The 21002-nt window shown below is 35.3% G+C and overlaps 1 protein-coding gene across 7 annotated transcripts in view; it reads right to left on the reverse strand.

Moving 5' to 3' along the window:
• Positions 1 to 21002, reverse strand: part of HERC2 (HECT and RLD domain containing E3 ubiquitin protein ligase 2) — a 268128-nt gene that overhangs the window by 76917 nt on the left and 170209 nt on the right. For all 7 annotated transcript variants that reach the window (XM_042941272.1, XM_042941277.1, XM_042941274.1 and 4 more), the window contains 8 exons: positions 19449 to 19617; positions 19223 to 19348; positions 15348 to 15456; positions 15093 to 15232; positions 6744 to 6934; positions 5703 to 5808; positions 5522 to 5613; positions 1982 to 2157 (listed from right to left, as the gene is read on the reverse strand). In XM_042941272.1, coding sequence (XP_042797206.1) covers positions 1982 to 2157; positions 5522 to 5613; positions 5703 to 5808; positions 6744 to 6934; positions 15093 to 15232; positions 15348 to 15456; positions 19223 to 19348; positions 19449 to 19617 — 1109 coding nt within the window. The remainder of the gene's footprint in view (positions 1 to 1981; positions 2158 to 5521; positions 5614 to 5702; positions 5809 to 6743; positions 6935 to 15092; positions 15233 to 15347; positions 15457 to 19222; positions 19349 to 19448; positions 19618 to 21002) is intronic.

Here is a 21002-nt window from a genome sequence, read left to right on the forward strand (position 1 = left end):
TCCCTGCTTTGTCAAAGATTAGTTGGCCATACTTTTGTGGATCCAATTCTGGAGTCTCTATTCTATTCCATTGGTCTGTGTGTCTGTTTTTGTGCCAATACCATGCTGTCTTGATGACTGCAGCTTTGTAGTAGAGGCTAAAGTCTGGGACTGTGATGCCTCCCACTTTGGTCGTCGTCTTCTTCAAAATTACTTTGGCTATTCGGGGCCTTTTGTGGTTCCATACAAATTTTAGGATTGCTTGTTCCAGCTTCGAGAAGAATGCTGGTGCAATTTTGATTGGGATTGCATTGAATGTGTAGATAGCTTTGGGTAGTATTGACATTTTAACAATATTTATTCTTCCAATCCATGAGCACGGAATGTTTTTCCATTTCTTTGTATCTTCTTCAATTTCCTTGATAAGCTTTCTATAGTTGTCAGCATACAGACCTTTTACATCTTTGGTTAGGCTTATTTCTAGGTATTTTATGACTCTCGGTGCAATTGTGAATGGGATCAGTTTCTTTATTTGTCTTTCTGTTGCTTTATTATTAGTGTGTAAGAATGCAACTGATTTCTGTACATTGATTTTGTATCCTAAGACTTTGCTGAATTCATATATCAGTTCTAGTAGACTTTTGGTGGAGTCTATCGGGTTTTCCATGTATAATGTCATGTCATCTGCAAAAAGTGAAAGCTTGACTTCATCTTTGCCAATTTTAATGCCTTTGATTTCCTTTTGCTGTCTGATTGCTGATGCTAGGACTTCCAACTCTATGTGAAACAGTGGTGAGAGTGGACATCCCTGTCATGTTCCTGATCTCAGGGAAAAAGCTCTCAGTTTTTCCCCACTGAGGATGATATTAGCTGTGGGCTTTTCATAAATGGCTTTTATGATGTTTAAGTATGTTCCTTCTATCCCGACTTTCTCAAGGGTTTTTATTAAGAAAGGATGCTGAATTTTGTCAAATGCTTTTTCTGCATCGATTGACAGGATCATATGGTTCTTATCTTTTCTTTTATTAACGTGATGTATCACATTGATTGATTTGCGAGTGTTGAACCAGCCGTGAAGCCCAGGAATGAATACCACTTGATCAAAAAATAAAAATAGTTAAGAGGCTGGGGCGCCTGGGTGGCTCAGTCAGTTAAGCCTCTGACTTCAGCTCAGGTCATGATCTTGTACTCTGTGAGTTTGAGCCCCACATCAGGCTCTGTTCTGACAGCTCAGAGCCTGGAGCCTGCTTCAGATTCTGTGTCTCCCTCACTCTCTGCCCCTCTGCCTCTCATGCTCTGTCTCTCTGTCTGTCTGTCTGTCTCCCTCTCTCTCTCAAAAATAAATAAACATTAAAAAAAATTTTTTAATAAAAAAAATAGTTGAGGATAAATTTTATTATATATATTTTACACAATATTTCAATTTAAAAGTTAACAAAATATTTAGCAAAAAGTTTATAAAATGTATATCATATCACACCATCTCTTGGAAAAACACAATTAGGGACAGATAAAAAAGAAAACTAAAAGGATATATATCAAAATATTAACTGTGATATTTCAGGTAGAAAAGTTAAACATTTTTATTTCTTCTTTTTAATGGTATTTTTTAATATTTAATTATTTTTGAGAGACAGAGAGTACACACACGTGTGTACATGGGGGAAGGGGCAGAGAGAGGGAGACACAGAATCTGAAGCAGGCTCCAGGCTCTGAGCTGTCAGCACAGAGCCCAATGCGAGGCTCGAAGTCTCGAACCATGAGATCATGACCTGAGCTGAAGTCAGATGCTCAACCAACTGAGCCACCCAGGCACCCCAATGTGTTTCTACATTAAACATTTTTCAAAAATTAAGTTAAAAAATTTTTAAAACAACTAAAATTTTCCAAACATTCCTGAGTGCATAAAATTACTCTCATTATTAAATACACTCCAATTAAATATTTGCTTTTAAGGGTGAGAATTTTGCAATGAGCACCACCAGTAACAAATGGCTCTCACCTCCCACTGTTTCCTTTTTCATCTTCTTCCTCTTCATTATCAGAGGCTAAGAAAGGAACTGCAGCTAAATCTTCCTCCTCTGCACGGATCCGCCCCAGCAGGATGAGACCATGAATTTTACAATCAATTCCTGAGCTCCTGCACTGCTTTATTGCAATTTCAATATACCTGTGATACTAGACACAAAAACGGTAAGCTACAGACTTTTTAAACTCAAATACATGAGATACTTAAACTGGACAGCAACACATTTGAGACATGGAATGTGTGGAAAGTTACAGCTCTTTCACTTTAGTTCTGGAAATTTCAAGCAAGTTAGGCAATATTAATACAGCTACATTTGAGTACAGTTTTAAAAAGTCATTAATCACCACGTATGTATATCCAAGGTATGGGACTCATACTCATTTTTTTACTAAAATGAAGCAGCATAATAGCCTTACTGAATGACTACAAACTTTTCTGTCTTAAAGCATTCTAGAACCAAGAATTATTTGGAAAGAGATTAAATGTCAGGTAGTTCAGAGCATTCTTAACTTTTAGAATAAAGAATACTTGAATATATATAAATTAGAGAAAATCACACAAAAAGCCCCACAACCCTATCACCTAGTTCCAAGTTATCAACATTATGAGCAATTTTGTTCATACACAGATTATCATAAGAAAATTCCAGGGACCATGTTGTTTCAAACTTCAGTGTGTCACTGAAGTACAAGCATTTAAAAAATACATCCACATTATTATGGTCATACCTAAAACAATAATTCTTTCTATCATCTAATATGCTACCAGTAATCAACATTTCTGATCATCTCATAAACATTTTTCTATTCTTGGCTTGTTCAAATCAGGATCCAAACAGGATGCAACCTCTCTCTGTTATGCCTTTGACATCCATTTGTTAAAGTTGGTTCTTTGTCCTGCAGAGTGCCCCACATCCTGTATCTGGCATCTACAGTATTCCTCTATGCCTATATTTCCTGTGAACAAAGAGTGATGAGGCAGCATGAAGCACACACACTTCCACTGACTTCGTATTGCCCCAAATGGACCTGATCAAACCACAAGATCTACTACCTAAGATGTCTCAGGAAACACAGATGGAACAAAACCACTGGGATGCAAAAAAACAAATGAAAAAATGAAAAATTCTACAGGAAATGAAAACCAATTTCTTTCTTTGGCAAAACAAAACCAAGAGAATCAAGACTTAAATGAAGTGCAAAGTAAAGGCACACAAACCAACTGCAAAAAGATATTTATGGGATAACTCCAAAAAATGTAAACACTGACTGGATATTGTATGATATTAAAGAATAACTATTAGGTGTGATCATGGCATTGTGGTTACATTTTCAAAGTCCTTGTTGGAGGTTTGTTTATTTATTTACAGAGAGAGAGAAAGAGAGCAAGCGAGCAGAGAGAGGGCAGAGTGAGAAAGGGAGAGAGAATCCTAAGCAGGCTCCACGCTGGGCGTGGATCTTGGGGCTTGATCTCACAACCATGAGATCATCACCTGAGCCAAAATCAAAAGTTAGACGTATAACTGACTGAGCTACCCAGGCATCACTTTTATATTTTTTATTTATTCATTTTTTTAATTTAATTTTTTATGTTTATTTTTTAGAGGTTAATATTGAAGTACATAATATGGAATAAGGTCATATCTAGGACTTGCTTTTACACACTCTAGGAATTTTAAAAAAAGGGGAAGATATAGGAGACAGTGAAACATGAATGGCAAAAATGTTGATAATTGTTGAAGATGTGTCAAAGGTTTGTGGGGAATTCAGTATCCTTTTTATTTTTGGTTATGTTAGAAAATTACCACAACAAGCCATTTTTATAGGAAAGGCAATGCTAGAATGTCCAATGGCTTCCCAGGAATGATAATATTCTTGTTCTTAAGCTGGTTGGAGGAATAGAGAGTGGGTCATGAGTTTTCCAACTACTCACAATGCTTCATATTTCTCACATGTCATGTACACTACTCTATACTTACCAAATATTATGTAATAAATTGTTCTAAGTTGAAAATTTATTGTATTACAATTAATACACCTTTTATGAATAATCATCTGTTAGTTACTGATTTAATTAACTCTACTTGATTTAAAGTACAACAATACTGAGGAGTATAATTAAGACATTAGACAAGCTGCTTTCAGTTATCTAGCAATGAGTTAACAGTAAAATGTACTAAAACTCGGTATTACCTTTTTTCAGAAAAATTCAATATTATCTTTCCTTTCAATAATTTATGACTTTATTCATTTATTACCACCACTGGTACTAATTATCAATTAATTAATTGGTATATCCCAAAATAGTGACATTCAGAAATGAATGGTTTCCCATAATCTATTTATTGAAGTTTGAAAATAAAGGCCGGATCATCACCTCTTAGACCTGGGAAAAGAAGCTGGTACATTCCCGTAGACTAGACACAAGTTACCAACTTTTCACCCATGAACAAATTAACTTGATGGCTATGTATCAGCTTCTTTTAAATAACACACTAGGACCACCTTGAACTTGTCTGCTCTTATGTGGGTAGACCAATGACAATAATAGTAATAATAAATGCTGAACTGAATTTAATAATTTAAAAATAAACTCACTTATGGGGCACCTGGATGGCTCAGTGGGTTAAGTATCCAACTTCGGTTCAGGTCAGGATCTCATGGTTTGTAAGTTCAAAAATTCTGTGCTGCAGATCAGAGCCTTGAGTCTGCTTCAGATTCTGTGCCTCCCTCTATGCCCCTCCCCTGTTCACTTTGTCTCTTTCTTGCTCTCAAAAATAAATAAACATTAAAAAAACTTTTTTTTTAAATTTTTTTAAACTCACTTATAAATTTTAGATGAATAAATGTCAATTATTTGATATCTATACTATCATTGTACCAATTAAATAAGTCCTCATGAAACAATAATATATAGGTGGTATTAAAAACTATATTATTTTGTATTATTTTTAATATATTTATTAAAATTGTACTGACATCTGTGTGAAAAGATTTACTGAAAGATATGAGACAGTCTCACTGCTCTGTAATAGAGGGACTATGTAAAAGAACCTTGACAGCATTTTCAAGATTTATAATAAACTTGTATTCATTTTAAAAATTACTTTATAACCAATCAAATCAATAGCTCAGTATTTCAGGACATGTTCCATACTTGATGCCAACAGGAATGAAAACAAAAAAGCAATTTAGGTGTCACATGTGCAGGTAGAAAAAAAACCATCACATCTTAATAGATACTTAATAAAAACAATCCTGTGCTGGATGCAAAAACCAGTATGATGTGCCCGGTAACAACTTTTGCTAGGAGCTTTACCCTCACTTCTTACTTAAGATAGTGAGAATGAAATTTATTTTGTTTCCTTTTCAAGCTGACCTGATAAGCAGCAAATTCAAATTATATACCTGTTTAATCTAATTCAGGGGGGAAAGCAGGCTCAATGTTAGTTTAGAGACAATCAAAAAAGTCACCTCCACTGTCCTTTGCAAACCATCAAAAACGATATCATACCTCTGTGCAGTCATTCAGAAGGGACACTGTGGTGTCAGTGGGATTAATGTTGATTGTCTTTAGTTCAATTAGGTTATTTAGGGAATTTCCACCTAGTGGGGAAAAACAGAGTAAAGGAATCAGACAAAGGAGTTTTTATCATATGAGAGAAGATATTCTTTGAGTAAACTAATTCAATTACCTGACACCACAACCAGGGAAGGCATGTAGCTACTGTCAGCAGGATCAACTATCATTTTTAATCTATGAACAAGAACATCTGGGAAAATCTCCAAACGAATCCAATGCTTTAAAAAAAAATGTACTCTCAATTAGTAAAACTCAGCCATATTTTAGGTATTAAAATAGTATCACTGAAGACTGAATCTACATGAGATTTTCTAAATATATGATATGACCTGAGAGAGAGGACTATTCTACTCTACTACTTAATTGTTCATTACAAGAAAGTCTCACTCTGAACCCCAGGAACTATGTGTTTAGAGACTCCTGATCTTCAGTGGCCTCTTTATACCCATCAAGGAGTGGACTATAAAAATACTAGAGTCAAGATAGGAAAAAAAAAAAAAAAAAAAACCCTTTTCTCCAAGACTGACCATGAGTTCAAAAGACGTACACCCACATGTGAGCGCAATCATGATAACATTCCAAAGAGCAACACATATTTGTTCAGATATATTAGAAAAAGTGCTCACCAGAAGCAGAATCTGAACTCATACATTTTATGTGGGAGAGTTAACAAAAACAACAGCAATTACCCCCTTCTATCAATTGGTCAGTTAGATAATATGTTACATATATTGCTTAAAATCTCTGACAATAGGGGCACCTGAGTGGCTCAGTCGGTTAAGCATCTCACTTTGACTCAGGTCATGATCTCATAGTTCATGTATTTGGGCCCTACATCGGGCTCTGTGCTGACAGCCTGGAGCCTGTTTCAGATTCTGTGTCTCCCTCTTTCTGCCCCTCCCTGCTCATGCTTAGTCTCTGTCTCTCAAAAACAAATAAAAAATGGTAAAAGAAAAAAAATCTGACAATACATATTGGATGGTGTATTACTCATAGCTTTAAAAATAATTTTGAACTAAAATATAAAATCAGTACTGGCAGGTATCAACACAGTGTATGTAACTTAGCAGATTTTTCAAAGTTCATTTTGAAGTTTAAAATGGTAAAGCCATCTAAATGAAAGCATTTCTAGAAGTGCCACATGGCACACTACCTTTCCTTGTGAGCCAGAAGACTGCCAGCAGGGCTCACTGCCATCAATAAGACGAGAAGCCTGGTTCACAGAGGATGACACATTTAGGCTCTTTACCATCCGGGACCAGCTGTCCAGCAGCATTCCTGGCTGACTGCTGTGACAACGCTTCAGCTGTTTTCCAGCACGGCCACAAAATATTGCAGACTGTCCTATTTAATGGTGGTCAAACAGTGTTAAGATGTGTATGGAAGGACCTTCACAACCAAGAAATAAAGAATACTACACAGTGAGAAGTTCTTACTTCAAGAAAATAGTAAGTTTTCAACTTAAAAGGACGGAATACCTAAAATAGCTTCAAAAGCTTAGTCAGTGTATTTTATACCAATTTATGAAATGAAGTTTATATAATGCTATGGCTTATTCTACTTGACTGTCAAGTAACAACAGAGTGACATATTTCCAGATGAAAGAATACATAGAAGCTGGGGGAGAGAGGGAGTTCAGCAACAGTTCTAACAAAAGCCATTCTGATTAAAAATGCTGTTACAAATGCAAAGCAAAACCAAACCTGTAAAGAGTCTCTACATCCATGAATGGCAAATCTGGAAATTCATCTATTCCCCCCCCCCCCCCCATTGAGGACAACTAGAAAAGGCAGATAAAACATTTAAAGACGAAAAAATCTTAAAAGTATCCGAAATAACAAGATGGCAAAGAATTATGGGACCAGAATCTAAGAAAAGCTGAGATGAAAAGAGATGTCCAGATGAGCAACACCATGGATCAGAAGCTACTTGTCCCCGATCATAATTGTCAGTAAGGAGAGCCTCCAAAAAAACCACACTACTTTGGACAGCCTTGGGCAGGGGAGAGATGGGGACCAAGAACTGGAGTCCAGAGCCCACCAGGAGAGAAGAAGATAGCCACAGAAAAACCCACACTTTGGGTTGGGATCTCAACAGGAAAAATCCCAAGAGGAAGAGTGAACTGTGCAGTGCTGTTTATTTTATTAAAGTTCAGCATGAAATCATCTCAGTCGCTGAAACCGGCCTGAGGTGAGCTCAGATAGTTACTTACCCCAATTACCTGGAAGACCAACCCTCTTTCCCCTCAGTCTCTGGAGAATGATAATATCTTGGGCCTCAAAATGATTCAAGAAACAATTTTTTTTAATATAATGTCCAGTACATAATGGCATATGAGGAGACTAGACTAAGACATGACTAAAAAAACTATCAGAAATAACAGACAATAAAAACAGACCCACAGAGTCTCTAGATATTGGAGTTATAAGACAGTTTTTAAAATAACCATACTTACTTATGTCTGAAAAGATAAGAACAGTGAATATTTCAGCAGAGAATTGAAAATTATATTAAAAAACAGAAAAATTAAAGTTGTTAGGGGCACCTGGGTGGCTCAGTCAGTTGAGTGGCCAACTCTTGATTTTGGCTCAGGTCATGATTTCATGAGTCTGTGAGTTCATGCCCCACATTGGGCTCTGTACTGACAGCAAGAAGCCTGCTTGGGATCCTCTGTCTCCCTCTTTCTGCCCCTCCCCCACTAGTACACACGCTCTCACTCTCAAAAATAAACATTAAAAAAAATTATTAAATGTAGTAATTGAAATTAAGAACTCAATGAATAGGTTTACTAGCACAAGAGACTCAGGTGAAAAGAGAATTACTAAACAATATCTAGAAAGAAGTCCTGAGGAGCAAAAGCTTAGAAAACATAAAAGAGCAGGTGAAAGAGAATAGAAAGAAGCTCTGACACTGGTGAAATAGGAATCCCAAAAACAGAAGAGACAATAGGACACAGACAATATTTGAAGATATTACTGACTGAAAAATCTCTAGAACTGACAAAAGATATCAAGCTAGAGATTTAAAAAGCCCTGCTTTGAAAGTTGCTGAGGAAGATCTTAAGTGTTCTTACCCTCACCACACACACACACGAAGGTAATTATGTGAAGTGATGGATTTGTCAACTAACCAACTAACCCCACTGTGGTAATCATTTTGCAATATATACATGTACCAAATCGTCACACTGTACATCTTAAACTTACACAATGTTATATGTCAATTTATTTCCTAAATACAGCTAAGGGGGAAAAAAAAGAAAATAAAAATAAAGAATCCTGCTAACCTCAAAGAATATAAATAAAAAGAAATACATTTCTATGGGCATATAAAATATGTGCAATGGCACAAAAACAGACACTCAGATCAGTGGAACAGAATAGAGAACCCAGAAATGGATCCACAAACATATGGCCAACTGATCTTTGACAAAGCAGGAAAGAATATCCAATGGAATAAAGACAGTCTCTTCAGCAACTGGTGCTGGGAAAACTGGACAGCAACATGCAGAAGAATGAACCTGAACCACTTTCTTACACCATACACAAAAATAAACTCAAAATGGATGAAAGACCTAAATGTAAGACAGAAAGCCATCAAAATCCTCCAGGAGAAAGCACGCAAAAACCTCTCTGACCTTGGCCGCAACAACTTCTTACTCAACAAGTCTCCAGAGACAAGGGAAACAAAAGCAAAAATGAACTATTGGGACCTTATCAAAATAAAAAGCTTCTGCACAGCAAAGGAAACAATCAGCAAAACTAAAAGGCAACTGACAATGGGAGAAGATATTTGCAAACAACGTATCAGATAAAGGGTTAGTATCCAAAATCTATAAAAGAACTTACCAAACTCAACACCCAGAAAACAATCCAGTGAAGAAATGGGCAAAAGGCATGAATAGACACTTCTCCAAAGAAGACATCCAGATGGTCAAATGACACATGAAAAAATGCTCAACATCACTCATCATCAGGGAAATACAAATCAAAACCACAATGAGATACCACCTCACACCTGTCAGAATGGCTAACATTAACAACTCAGGCAACAACAGATGTTGGTAAGGATGTGGAGAAGGAGGATCTCTTTTGCACTGCTGGTGGGAATGCAAACTGGTGCAGCCACTCTGGGAAACAGTACGGAGGTTCCTCAAAAAATTAAAAATAGAACTACCCTACAACCCAGCAATTGCACTACTAGGTATTTATCCAAGGGATAGAGGTATGCTGTTTCAAAGGGGCACATGCACCCCAATATTTATAGCAGCACTATCAACAATAGCCAAAGTATGGAAAGAGCCCAAATGACCAACGATGGATAAATGGATAAAGAAGATGTGGTATATATATATATACAATGGAGCATTACTTGGCAATCAAAAAGAATGAAATCTTGCCATCTGCAACTACGTGGATGGAACTAGAGGGTATTATGCTAAGCAAAATTAGTTAGAGAAAGACAAATATCATATGACTTCACTCATATGAGGACTTTAAGACACAGAACAGATGAACACAAGGGAAGGGAAGCAAAAATAATATAAAAATAGGGGGATAAAACATAAGAAACTCTTAAATATGGAGAACAAACAGAGGGTTACTGGAGAGGCTGTGGGAGGGGTGATGGGCTAAATGGGTAAGGGGCATTAAAGAATCTACTCCTGAAATCATTGCTGCACTACATGCTAATTAACTTGGATGTAAATTCAAAAAATTTAAAAAATTAAAAAAATTTTAAAAATTTGTGCAAGATAAAAACAAAAAAGTAACTCAAAAACAGACGAAGAGGAAATACAAAGATGATCCACTTTAATAGAAGTGACTTCAAGAAATAATATAAACCAAATTACAAAGGAAAAGCATTTTTTAATTATTTTTTATTTTTTTGATATTTATTTATTTTGAGAAAGAGAGAAAGAGGGAGACAGATAATGAGCATGGGAGGGGCAGAGAGAGAGAGGGAGACACAGAATACGAAGCAGGCTCCAGGCTCTGAGCTGTCAGCACAGAGCCTGAGGCAGGGCTCAAACTCACAAACCATGAGATCATGACCTGAGCCAAAGTCAGACGCTTAACCGACTGAGCCACCCAGGCACCCCAAAGGAATAGTATTTTTTTTTTTAGGAATAGTATTTTTAAAGGAAATTCTTTAAAAAATGTGTTTCTAAAATGAAGGAGAAATAAGATATTTTCAGAAACACAAAAAAGTAATTCATTAGCATTACAGAAGGAGACCCATTAAGGAAAATTAAGGGCTATTCCTAAGGTGGAAGAATAATGACAGATAAAAAGGCAAGATATAGAGAAGAATAGAGGGGGTCCTGGGTGGCTCAGTTAGTTGGGTGTCTGGCTGTTCATCTCTGCTCAGGTCATGATCTCACAGTTCATGGGATCGAGCTCCATGTTGGGCTCTGTGCTGGCAGTGCGGAGACTGCTTGGGATTCTCTCTCTCCCTTTGCCTCTCCCCTACTCACGCACACATGCGTGCTCTCTCTTTCTCAAAATAAATACTTAAAAAAAATTTGTTAATGTTAAGTATGTGAAAAAATCTAAATAAATAATGGCTATATACAATACCAATAATATGTCTTATATGGTTGAAAATGTGTGTAAAATTGTAAAAAAAAATAAAAACATGATAATTTAAATCAAAATAAGAGTAAATAAAGTTAAAGGGAAGTAAGATCTCTGCATTGCTTAGAAGAGAGTAAAAATACTAAATAATAATTAGATTTTGATAAGTCAAAGATGAATGTTTTACTATCTTAATGACTTATACTAAAAATGTGTATAACATACACACTACTCATATAATATATAAATATACACTAAAATGTATGTAACTTCTAAGCCACTAAGGGCGGGGGGGGGGGGGGGGGGGGGGGGCTTTGGTGTTAAATAATAAAAAACATTATCAGACCAAACACAGATGGAATGCAGAAAGGGGAACAGAGTACAGGAGGGACAAATAAAAACCACTGAGAATTTGATCACTTTAAATAAAAATACATCATAAACTGCCTTGTAAATACCTAAAGGATCCAAATAATCATATTCGAATTTTAAAAAACTACTTACAACTTATAAGAAATATATTGAAAATATAAGAATACAGAAAGACTGAGGGTAAAAGGCTAAAAAAGATACACTAAGCAAACACTAACTTTACCACAGAACTGCAGGAGACATTCTTTTAGGCACACATTAAACATTTATAAAATCCAATCATATACTAAGTCATATGATCACATGCAAGTTTCAGAAAATGTCAAAGATCAATCAGAATACACACTCTGAATGCAATGCAGAAACAAGTAAAAATGTTGATGTGTTTGAAAATTTAAAAACCAATGAATACAAAAAAATAATCCTAATGGAATTTTAAAAATACTACTACTACACAGCAGTATTGCAGAAAACAGCTTAAGCCTTGCTTAAAGATAAATTTAAATTTTTAAGTTCATATATTAAAAAAGACAGAGTGAGAAAATGAGATAAGCATTAACCTCAAGATGGGGGGGGGGGGAATCAATCTAAATCCTAATTCCATAGGAAAAAGAAAGAAAAAGATATGAAAAACAACAAACCAAGCCAAAATTTGTCTCTCTGAAAAAACTTTAAAAAAAGGAGAGAGAGAGAGAGAGAGAGAGAGAGAGAGAGAGAGAGAGAGAGAATAATTAAATTGACAAACCCACGGCAGGCTGAATAAGAAAAAAGTATTCTAAGTTAGCCTTGAAAAGGAGATAACTCTACATTTTACAAATCTACTACAAAAAGATAAGAAAATAATAAAAGTTAGAATTAGACAATTTCCTCAACATGATAAAGGCTATTTATGAAAAACCCACAGCTAACATTATGCTCAATGTTAACACACTGAAAGCTTTCCCCCTAAGATCAGGAGTAGGAAAAGGATGCCCAACTTTGCCACTTCCATTCAACTTAGTACTGGAAGAACTAGCTAAAGCAGGAAAAAGAAATATAAGGCATTCAAATCAGAAAGGAAGAAGTAAAATGATCTTGGTGCATAGATACTATGCCTACATGTAGAAAAAAATTTTTTAAAAACACCAAAAAAAAAAAAAAAAAAACTGTAGGAGACAATAAATAAATTCAGCAAAGATGCTGGATACTAACTCAACACACAAAATGTGTTGAAAGTGTAGTGTATATTTCTATATACTAACAAAAAATATTCCAAAAAGGAAATTAAGAATTCCATTTAATATGGCATAAAAATGCTTAGGAATAAATTTAATCAAGAAGGCACAGACTTGCAAACTGAAATATCACAAAATATTGCTGAAAGAAAAACTGATGAAAGAAGGTCTAGTAAATAAATGGAAAAGATATCCCTCATTCATATATTGGAAGACTTAATATGATTAAAATGACAATTCTGCCCAAAGCAATAAGGAAATTCAATGCAATTCCTATACAAATAATGCTTATAAAAACAGAAATATTCATCCCCAAATTCATATTGAATTTTAAGGGATACCAAATAGTCAAAACAATCTTGAAAAAGAACAACTTTGGAGGATTCACACTTCCCAATTTCAAAAACTTACTACAAAGTTACCATCATCACAATGTATGGTTTGCTACTGGCATAAGGATAAACAAATAAACAATAAAACAGAACTGGGAGCCCAAAAATAAACTCTCACATCTATGTTCAATTGATTTTCAAAAAGGGTACCAAGACCATTCAATGGTGAAAAGATAGTCTTTTCAACAGTGTCAGGAAACTGGACTGCACACATGTGCAGTGAATGAAACTGAACTCTTACACTATACCATGCACAAAAATTAACTCAAAATGGATCAAAACCTAAGTTTAAGAGCTGAAACTATATAACCTATTAGAAAGAAAAATAGGTATTAATCTTCATTCATGACTTTGGATTTATTGACACCGAAAACAAATATGATACCAAATACACAGACAACTAAAGAAATAATAGATAAAATGGATTTCATTAACATTAAAAACTTATGTATCACAGAAGACTATCAAGAAAGTGAAAAGACAACCCAAAGAAGGAGATGAAATATTTGCAAATCACCTATCTCCTAGAGTTTGATGTGTAGAATATTTTAAGAATTTCTATAACTCAGCATCAAAGGTTTAAAAAGGGGTAAAACACAAAAAATAAATAAACATTAAAAAAATTAAAAAGGGGCGTCTGGGTGGCTCAGCCAATTAAGCATCCGACTTCGGCTCAGGTCATGATCTCACAGTTCATGAGTTTGAGTCCCGCCTCAGGCTCTGTGCTGACAACTCAGAGCCTGCTTTGGAATCTGTCTCCCTCTCTGTTCATCTCCCATTTGCACTCTGTCTTTCTCTCTCAAAAATAAAAATAAAAAAAAAAAATGTTTTTTAATGCACAAAGGACTTAAATAGATATATTCCAAAAAAGATATACAAATGGCCAAAATGACAAGGAAAGAGGCTCAATGTCATTTGTCACTAGGGAAACTTAAATCAAAATCAGATGGCTGTAATTGAAAAAAATAATAATAATAAATAACAAATGTTGGTAAGGACATGGAGAAATTAGAACCCTTATATATTACTAGTGGGAATATAAAATGGTGCAGCCAATTTTGGCATTTTCTCAAAAAGTTAAAGAACTACCATATGACCCTGCAATTCCACTACCAATTTAAAAAACAAGGACTCAAACAGATTTGTACACCAATATTCACAGTAACATTATTCACAACAGCTGAAAGGCAGAAACAACCCAAATGTTCATTAATGGATGAATGTATAAACAACATGTAGTATGTACGTACAATGACATATTATTCAGCTATAAAAAGAAGTATCCACATGCTACAACATGGATAAACCTTGGAAAAATAATCCTAAGTAAAATAAGCCAGACACAAAAAGGCAAATTTTGGTTCCACGTATATGAGGTACATGTTGTAATCAAATTTATGGAGACAGAAAGCAGATTAAAGGTTGCCAGGGGCTGGGGGAGAGGAGAATGGAGAATTATTGCTTAATGGTACAGAGTTTCTTTTTGGAGCAGTGAAAAAGTTTCGGAAATAAATAGTGGTGATGGTTGTACAACATTCTCTGAACTGTTACACTTCAAAGTGATTAATATGGCAAATTTTATGTTGCATTCTGCCACAACAAAAAATTATAATAAAATATACACAAATAAAAAGTCTCACTCTCCATCTATCCAATTCCACACCCCATCGAATAAAACACTTCTTAGTTTCTTAAGATCTTTTTAATGTTCTTTATGAAAATACAAGCAAAGAAATCCTGTTATTCAATTCTCACAGTGCCTCACTACTTGAAAAAAAAAAGATACCAAGTTACCAAGTGTGTAAGATCATCTTTCCTGTTTTACTGTGTACACTATGCAGTGCTCACCATATAAACATGACCTTTAAAGAGTAAACTAAATACATATGTGTGCACAATGATTTCATTAATAATATTTTATTAAAAAAAAACAACCATTCTATCATACCTGGTTCATTTATTCTGCCAAATGTATGTCTGGTGTTGTGTTTTCTGGTCTTAAAACATGTTTCACAAAAATCAAAGTCATCACAGTTTCTGCATTTGAATCTAGATCCATTGATAGGAAACATCTGACAGCCATCACACCTATTTTTTAAAAAACCATTGAGTTGATAAGAAAAAGATAAGGCCGTTTATTAAATTTAATTACAAAGAAAAACATTCCCCCAAAACAAATCTAGTGATATAAAAATTAACTCACGTAACCCCAGGATGAACACTAGGCACCAACTCCATTTCTGATAACAGCCCGGTCCAGTGAGACTGCTGAGGGAAGTCGACAATGACATCTTTTCCATTTGCACTGAATGCTAGGACACAATAGAAATTGCTGAAACATCTCAGTCACCAATAAAAACCTAAAATTAAAATTAAAACTATACCTAACTACTCATGTGATAATTACATTATAGTTATTTATGTTTTACCAAGAGTATTTCTCTTTTAGAGAGACATACTAAGATGCTTATGGATGAACTAACACATGGTGTCAATAAGGGATTAGCTTTAAAATAACCAAGGGTGGGGATCATGGATGAAACAACTTTGACCAGGGGCTGACAACTGTTGAAGCCAAGTGATGGACACATGGAGGCTCATTACACTATATTCTCTACTCGTATATGTTTGAAATTTTCCACAATATGGTTACTTTGTTTTTAATTACATCAAGTCAAAAACTCCATTTAGTATCTTAGGAAATAAAACTAATAATAATGTTAAGAGATCTCTTGACCTTGGGTGAGAGCACTCTGCTACAAAACATTAACTTCTGAACCAAGTTCTTATTTTCAAAATTTATCATGAGGGGCACCTGGGTGACTTAGCCAGTTAAGCGTCCCAACTTTGGCTCAGGTCATGATCTCACAGTTTGTGAGTTAGAGCCCCTCATCAGGCTCTGTGCTGACAGCTCAGAGCATGGAGCCTGCTTCTGATTCTGTCTGTCTCTGTCTGTCTGTCTGTCTGTCTCTCTCTCTCTGCTCCTTGCCCACTCACATTCTGTCTCTCTCTCAAAAATAAACATTAAAATTATATGATTTCATTCATATGTGGAATTTAAGAAACAAAACAGATGAACATAAGGGAAGGGAAGCAAAAATAAGATAAAAACAGAAAGGAGGCAAGTCATAAGAGACTCTTAAATACAGAGAACAAACTGAGGGTTGCTGGAGAGGTACTGGGTGGGGAGGATGCAGTAAATGGGTAATGGGCATTAAGGTACTTGTTGCCATGAGCAATGAGTGTTATATGTAAGTGATGAATCACTAAATTCTACTACTAAAATCATTATTACATTATTATGTTAGAATTTGAATTTCAATAAAATTTTAAAAAATAATAATAAATTTTAAAAAAGAAGTACATGGCACAAGAACAGACACTCAGATCAGTGGAACAGAATAGAGAACCCAGAAATGGACCCACAAACATATGGCCAACTGATCTTTGACAAAGCAGGAAAAAAGACAGTCTCTTCAGCAACTGGTGCTGGGAAAACTGGACAGCAACATGCAGAAGAATGAACCTGGACCACTTTCCTACACCATACACAAAAATAAACCCAAAATGGATGAAAGACCTAAACGTAAGACAGAAAGCCATCAAAATCCTCGAGGAGAAAGCACGCAAAAACCTCTCTGACCTTGGCCGCAACAACTTCTTACTCAACAAGTCTCCGGAGACAAGGGAAACAAAAGCAAAAATGAACTATTGGGAGTCTACTGGGAACTATTGGGAACTATTTTGATGAGTCAAAATAAAAAGCTTCTGCACAGCAAAGGAAACAATCAGCAAAACTAAAAGGCAACTGACAATGGGAGAAGATATTTGCAAACAACGTATCAGATAAAGGGTTAGTATCCAAAATCTATAAAAGAACTTACCAAACTCAACACCCAGAAAACAATCCAGTGAAGAAATGGGCAAAAGGCATGAATAGACACTTCTCCAATGAAGACATCAGATGGCCACATGACACATGAAAAAATGTTCAACATCACTCATCATCAGGGAAATACAAATCAAAACCACAATGAGATACCACCTCACACCTGTCAGAATGGCTAACATTAACAACTCAGGCAACAACAGATATTGGCAAGGATGCGGAGAAGGAGGATCTCTTTTGCACTGCTGGTGGGAATGCAAACTGGTGCAGCCACTCTGGGAAACAGTATGGAGGTTCCTCAAAAAATTAAAAATAGAACTACCTTACAACCCAGCAATTGCACTACTAGGTATTTATCCAAGGGATAAAGGTATGCTGTTTCAAAGGGGCGCATGCACCCCAATATTTATAGCAGCACTATCAACAACAGCCAAAGTATGGAAAGACCCCAAATGACCAACAATGGATAAGATGTGGTATATACATACAATGGAGCATTACTTGGCAATCAAAAAGAATGAAATCTTGCCATCTGCAACTACGTGGATGGAACTAGAGGGTATTATGCTAAGCAAAATAGTCAGAGAAAGACAAATATCATATGACTTCACTCATATGAGGACTTTAAGACACAGAACAGATGAACACAAGGGAAGGGAAGCAAAAATAATATAAAAACAGGGAGGGGGACAAAAACATAAGAGACTCTTAAATATGGAGAACAGAGGGTTATTGGAAGGATTGTGGGAGGGGTGATGGGCTAAATGGGTAAGGGGCATTAAGGAATCTACTCCTGAAATCATTGCTGCACTACATGCTAACTAACTTCGATGTAAATTTAAAAAATAAATTAAATTAAAAAAGAAGTACAGACCTCCACTTACAAAATAAAAAAGTTACAGAGATGAAACATAGGGAATATAGTCAGTAATACTGTAATAACATTGTATGGTGATAGATGGTAACTACATTCATTGTGATGAGCACTGTATAATATAATGAATTGTTGAATCACTATGTTGTGCACCTGAAACTAATATAATATCATATGTCAAATATGCTGTAATAATAAAAACTTACGTTAACAAAATAAATCTGTTTTGATTCATAAAGCTTTTAAGAACCTGTTAACTGAAGAAAAATGTTAAACTAAAGTAAAATGTTAAATAAACCATTTGTTCTCATGTAACCTGAGACATTCTAACACTCCCATGCACTAGACAAGCACCACCATTATGGCCATTTCTAATCTAAGGTATTTGACAGTGAGTATTATAGAAGGTTCAAACAAAACAAAACAGGATCTCTTTATGCCATTAAAAGAGTTTAAAGATAAAATAAAACCACATGCATTTTTAATTACTTCTCATGTAATTGTTCAAATGGACATAGTATACCTTTTAAAGTACACTGATTAGTTTGAAATCTCTATAATATCACATTTAAACATAAACTGAAAAGAATTTTGTATTTCCAGTTCCTAAATCCCATCATTTGCACTTTTCCATTTCTTAAATTTAGTCCTAAATTTTTATATAGCAGAGAGAGAGAGACAGAAACAGTCCCCAATTGAGGGGGTTGGCCAAACACTCACATATAGGCCATTTGGCAGAATGACAGAACAAGTTTACAGAACACCAACATCAAATAAGATTACCCTGTGACTGTAATGAATCAAGACAAAACCAAAACTGCTCTTTAATCATGTCTGATCAAGTTCAAATCTAACCCAAACCACAAACACAACCAGACACCCTCCCCTAACCTCCAATCCTGGTTAATATGAACAACTGTTTCCTTGCCAATCATTAACTTCATCCTAGCTCCATTCTTTCTGACATATAGATAATAATTATTAAGACACCCATTCTTAGAATAACCCTACTCCTTTAAACTTTTCCCAAAGTATCCAACACAAACCCCATTAATCCTTTGCTATACCCACCTATGGAGACACCCCATTTTCTGGGGTATGCATCCTCACAAGTGGCAATGAGCTAATAAACCTGACTCTTTCAACTATATGTGAGTTCCTGGTCTAGAGAACACTGACAAGCAAAAAAACACTATATATCATAAGCTATCTTCATACTTGTTTTTCTTGCCCCTGAACGAAAAAAAAAAATGAGTTTATCATATTAGCTGATGAAAAGTTAACATCTGGAATTTTGTTGCCTGGATAATATTACCTTTTACAACCCCCACACTTTGATGAGTCACAGATCCCCACTTGTATTTTGGTGTGGTGACTGAGGCTTTGACACGAACTTTATCACCAATCTTTATGTGAGAAGGAGAACTTGGTGGAGGATAGCCTAGAAATTACAATAAGCGAACTATAATTAGTATTCATTCCTGGGAACTCTGTCACTAATTAAGAAAAAAGTGTAACAACTCACTTGAAAATGTGCTCACCTATAAGTTCCACATGAATATACCTAACCCAGTAAGTGCCTCCTTTCTGCTGCCAATCACACTGCACATTAAGGTCATGTAATCCATCTCTATCCAATTTGATAACTTTGCCCACGTCTCCTTCACACACTTCTTCATATGTTCTACAGCATCTAACCATCATTCCCACCTAAGATTAAAATTAAATTAAAAATTCAGTCCAATGTATAGATGAACAATTATACATAGCATTATCTAAGAAAGGATTTCTTCTAGCACTGAGTGTACTCTCAAAATCATTTTACACTAAGTGGAACCAGGGCTCTTTAGAAAACTTGCTGGCTCAATGTCTGGAGCAGGAAATACACAAGATGAGCATGGATCAACTTGTGCCATAAAGCAAGGGAATGCTCAAAGATTAATGTGTTCACTCAAAAGAACAATTTAATCAATAGGAATAATGGTTGAAACACATCAAATCCATATCAGTCAATAAATTTATCACAATGATAATAAGCAAAGGTTCTTTTGGTCACCTGTGTAAGTTCCATGGCACCAATTCACCATTCTGAAAACTGATAAAGCAAAAACAAAAACAAAAACCTAAAAACAAAAAAAAAAGCAAGCACTTATTCTTACTTTCTTATATAACTATATTATAAAGAGTAACTAGAGTTAATTTAAAAAGCATTCGTCAAAGAATAAACTCCAGCTAATAAATTTGAAAGGCATGACAAAGTTAGAAAATCACTATTATGCAACCCCTCATAAAAAGTCTAGGTGGTAACACAAATGGATATCAAAGTGCAAAAGTGAACAATAGAGAACTTCTTAGCAGATGGAATAGACTAACAAGACCTAACCAGCAACACTGCATTTTGGTCCAGATGATGCATTCGTGCCTAAGACACTGCCTGAGTCCAACAGCTCCCCGACCCCACCAGCCCTTATTCTGATTTAACAGGAGATGCAGAAGAGGGAGGAAGAAGCCACAAATAAATGACATAGAAAGGAGAAAAAAAAATGGGAGGGGAAAACTGTTCCAGGTTAAAAGACACTTCAGAGAGACCTCACCCAAATGTCAGGTGTATGACCCTGTTTGTATCCAAATTCAAAAATGTTACTGTTTCAAAAAGCAATCTCTGAGAAAAGTGGGAAAATCTGAGTAAGCACTGGATATGAGATGATATTATAGAATTATTGCTTATTTTCTTAGCTAATGTTAGGTAACAGTAATGCTGTTATAAACAAATCCTTTATCGGGACACCTGGCTGGCTCAGTTAGTAGAGCATGGAATTCTTTATCTCAGGGTTGTGAGTTCAAGCCCCATGCTGGGTGTAGAGCTCACCAAAACAAAACAAAACAAAACAAAACAAAAACAAAAACAAAATCCTTTTTGTGTTAGGAATGCATATTAACAGATTTACAGATTAAATGAGATGATTTCCGGGATTTTCTCTAAAGTATACTAACTAGAACAAAAGAATTAAAACAACTAAAGAAAAGATTTAAGATACATAAAGGACTACATAAAAAGCCTAACTAGATTTTAAAAATTAGATGGGAGTAAGAAT

This window comes from Panthera leo, chromosome B3 (assembly GCF_018350215.1).
Source record: "Panthera leo isolate Ple1 chromosome B3, P.leo_Ple1_pat1.1, whole genome shotgun sequence".
Lineage (NCBI taxonomy): Eukaryota > Metazoa > Chordata > Mammalia > Carnivora > Felidae > Panthera > Panthera leo.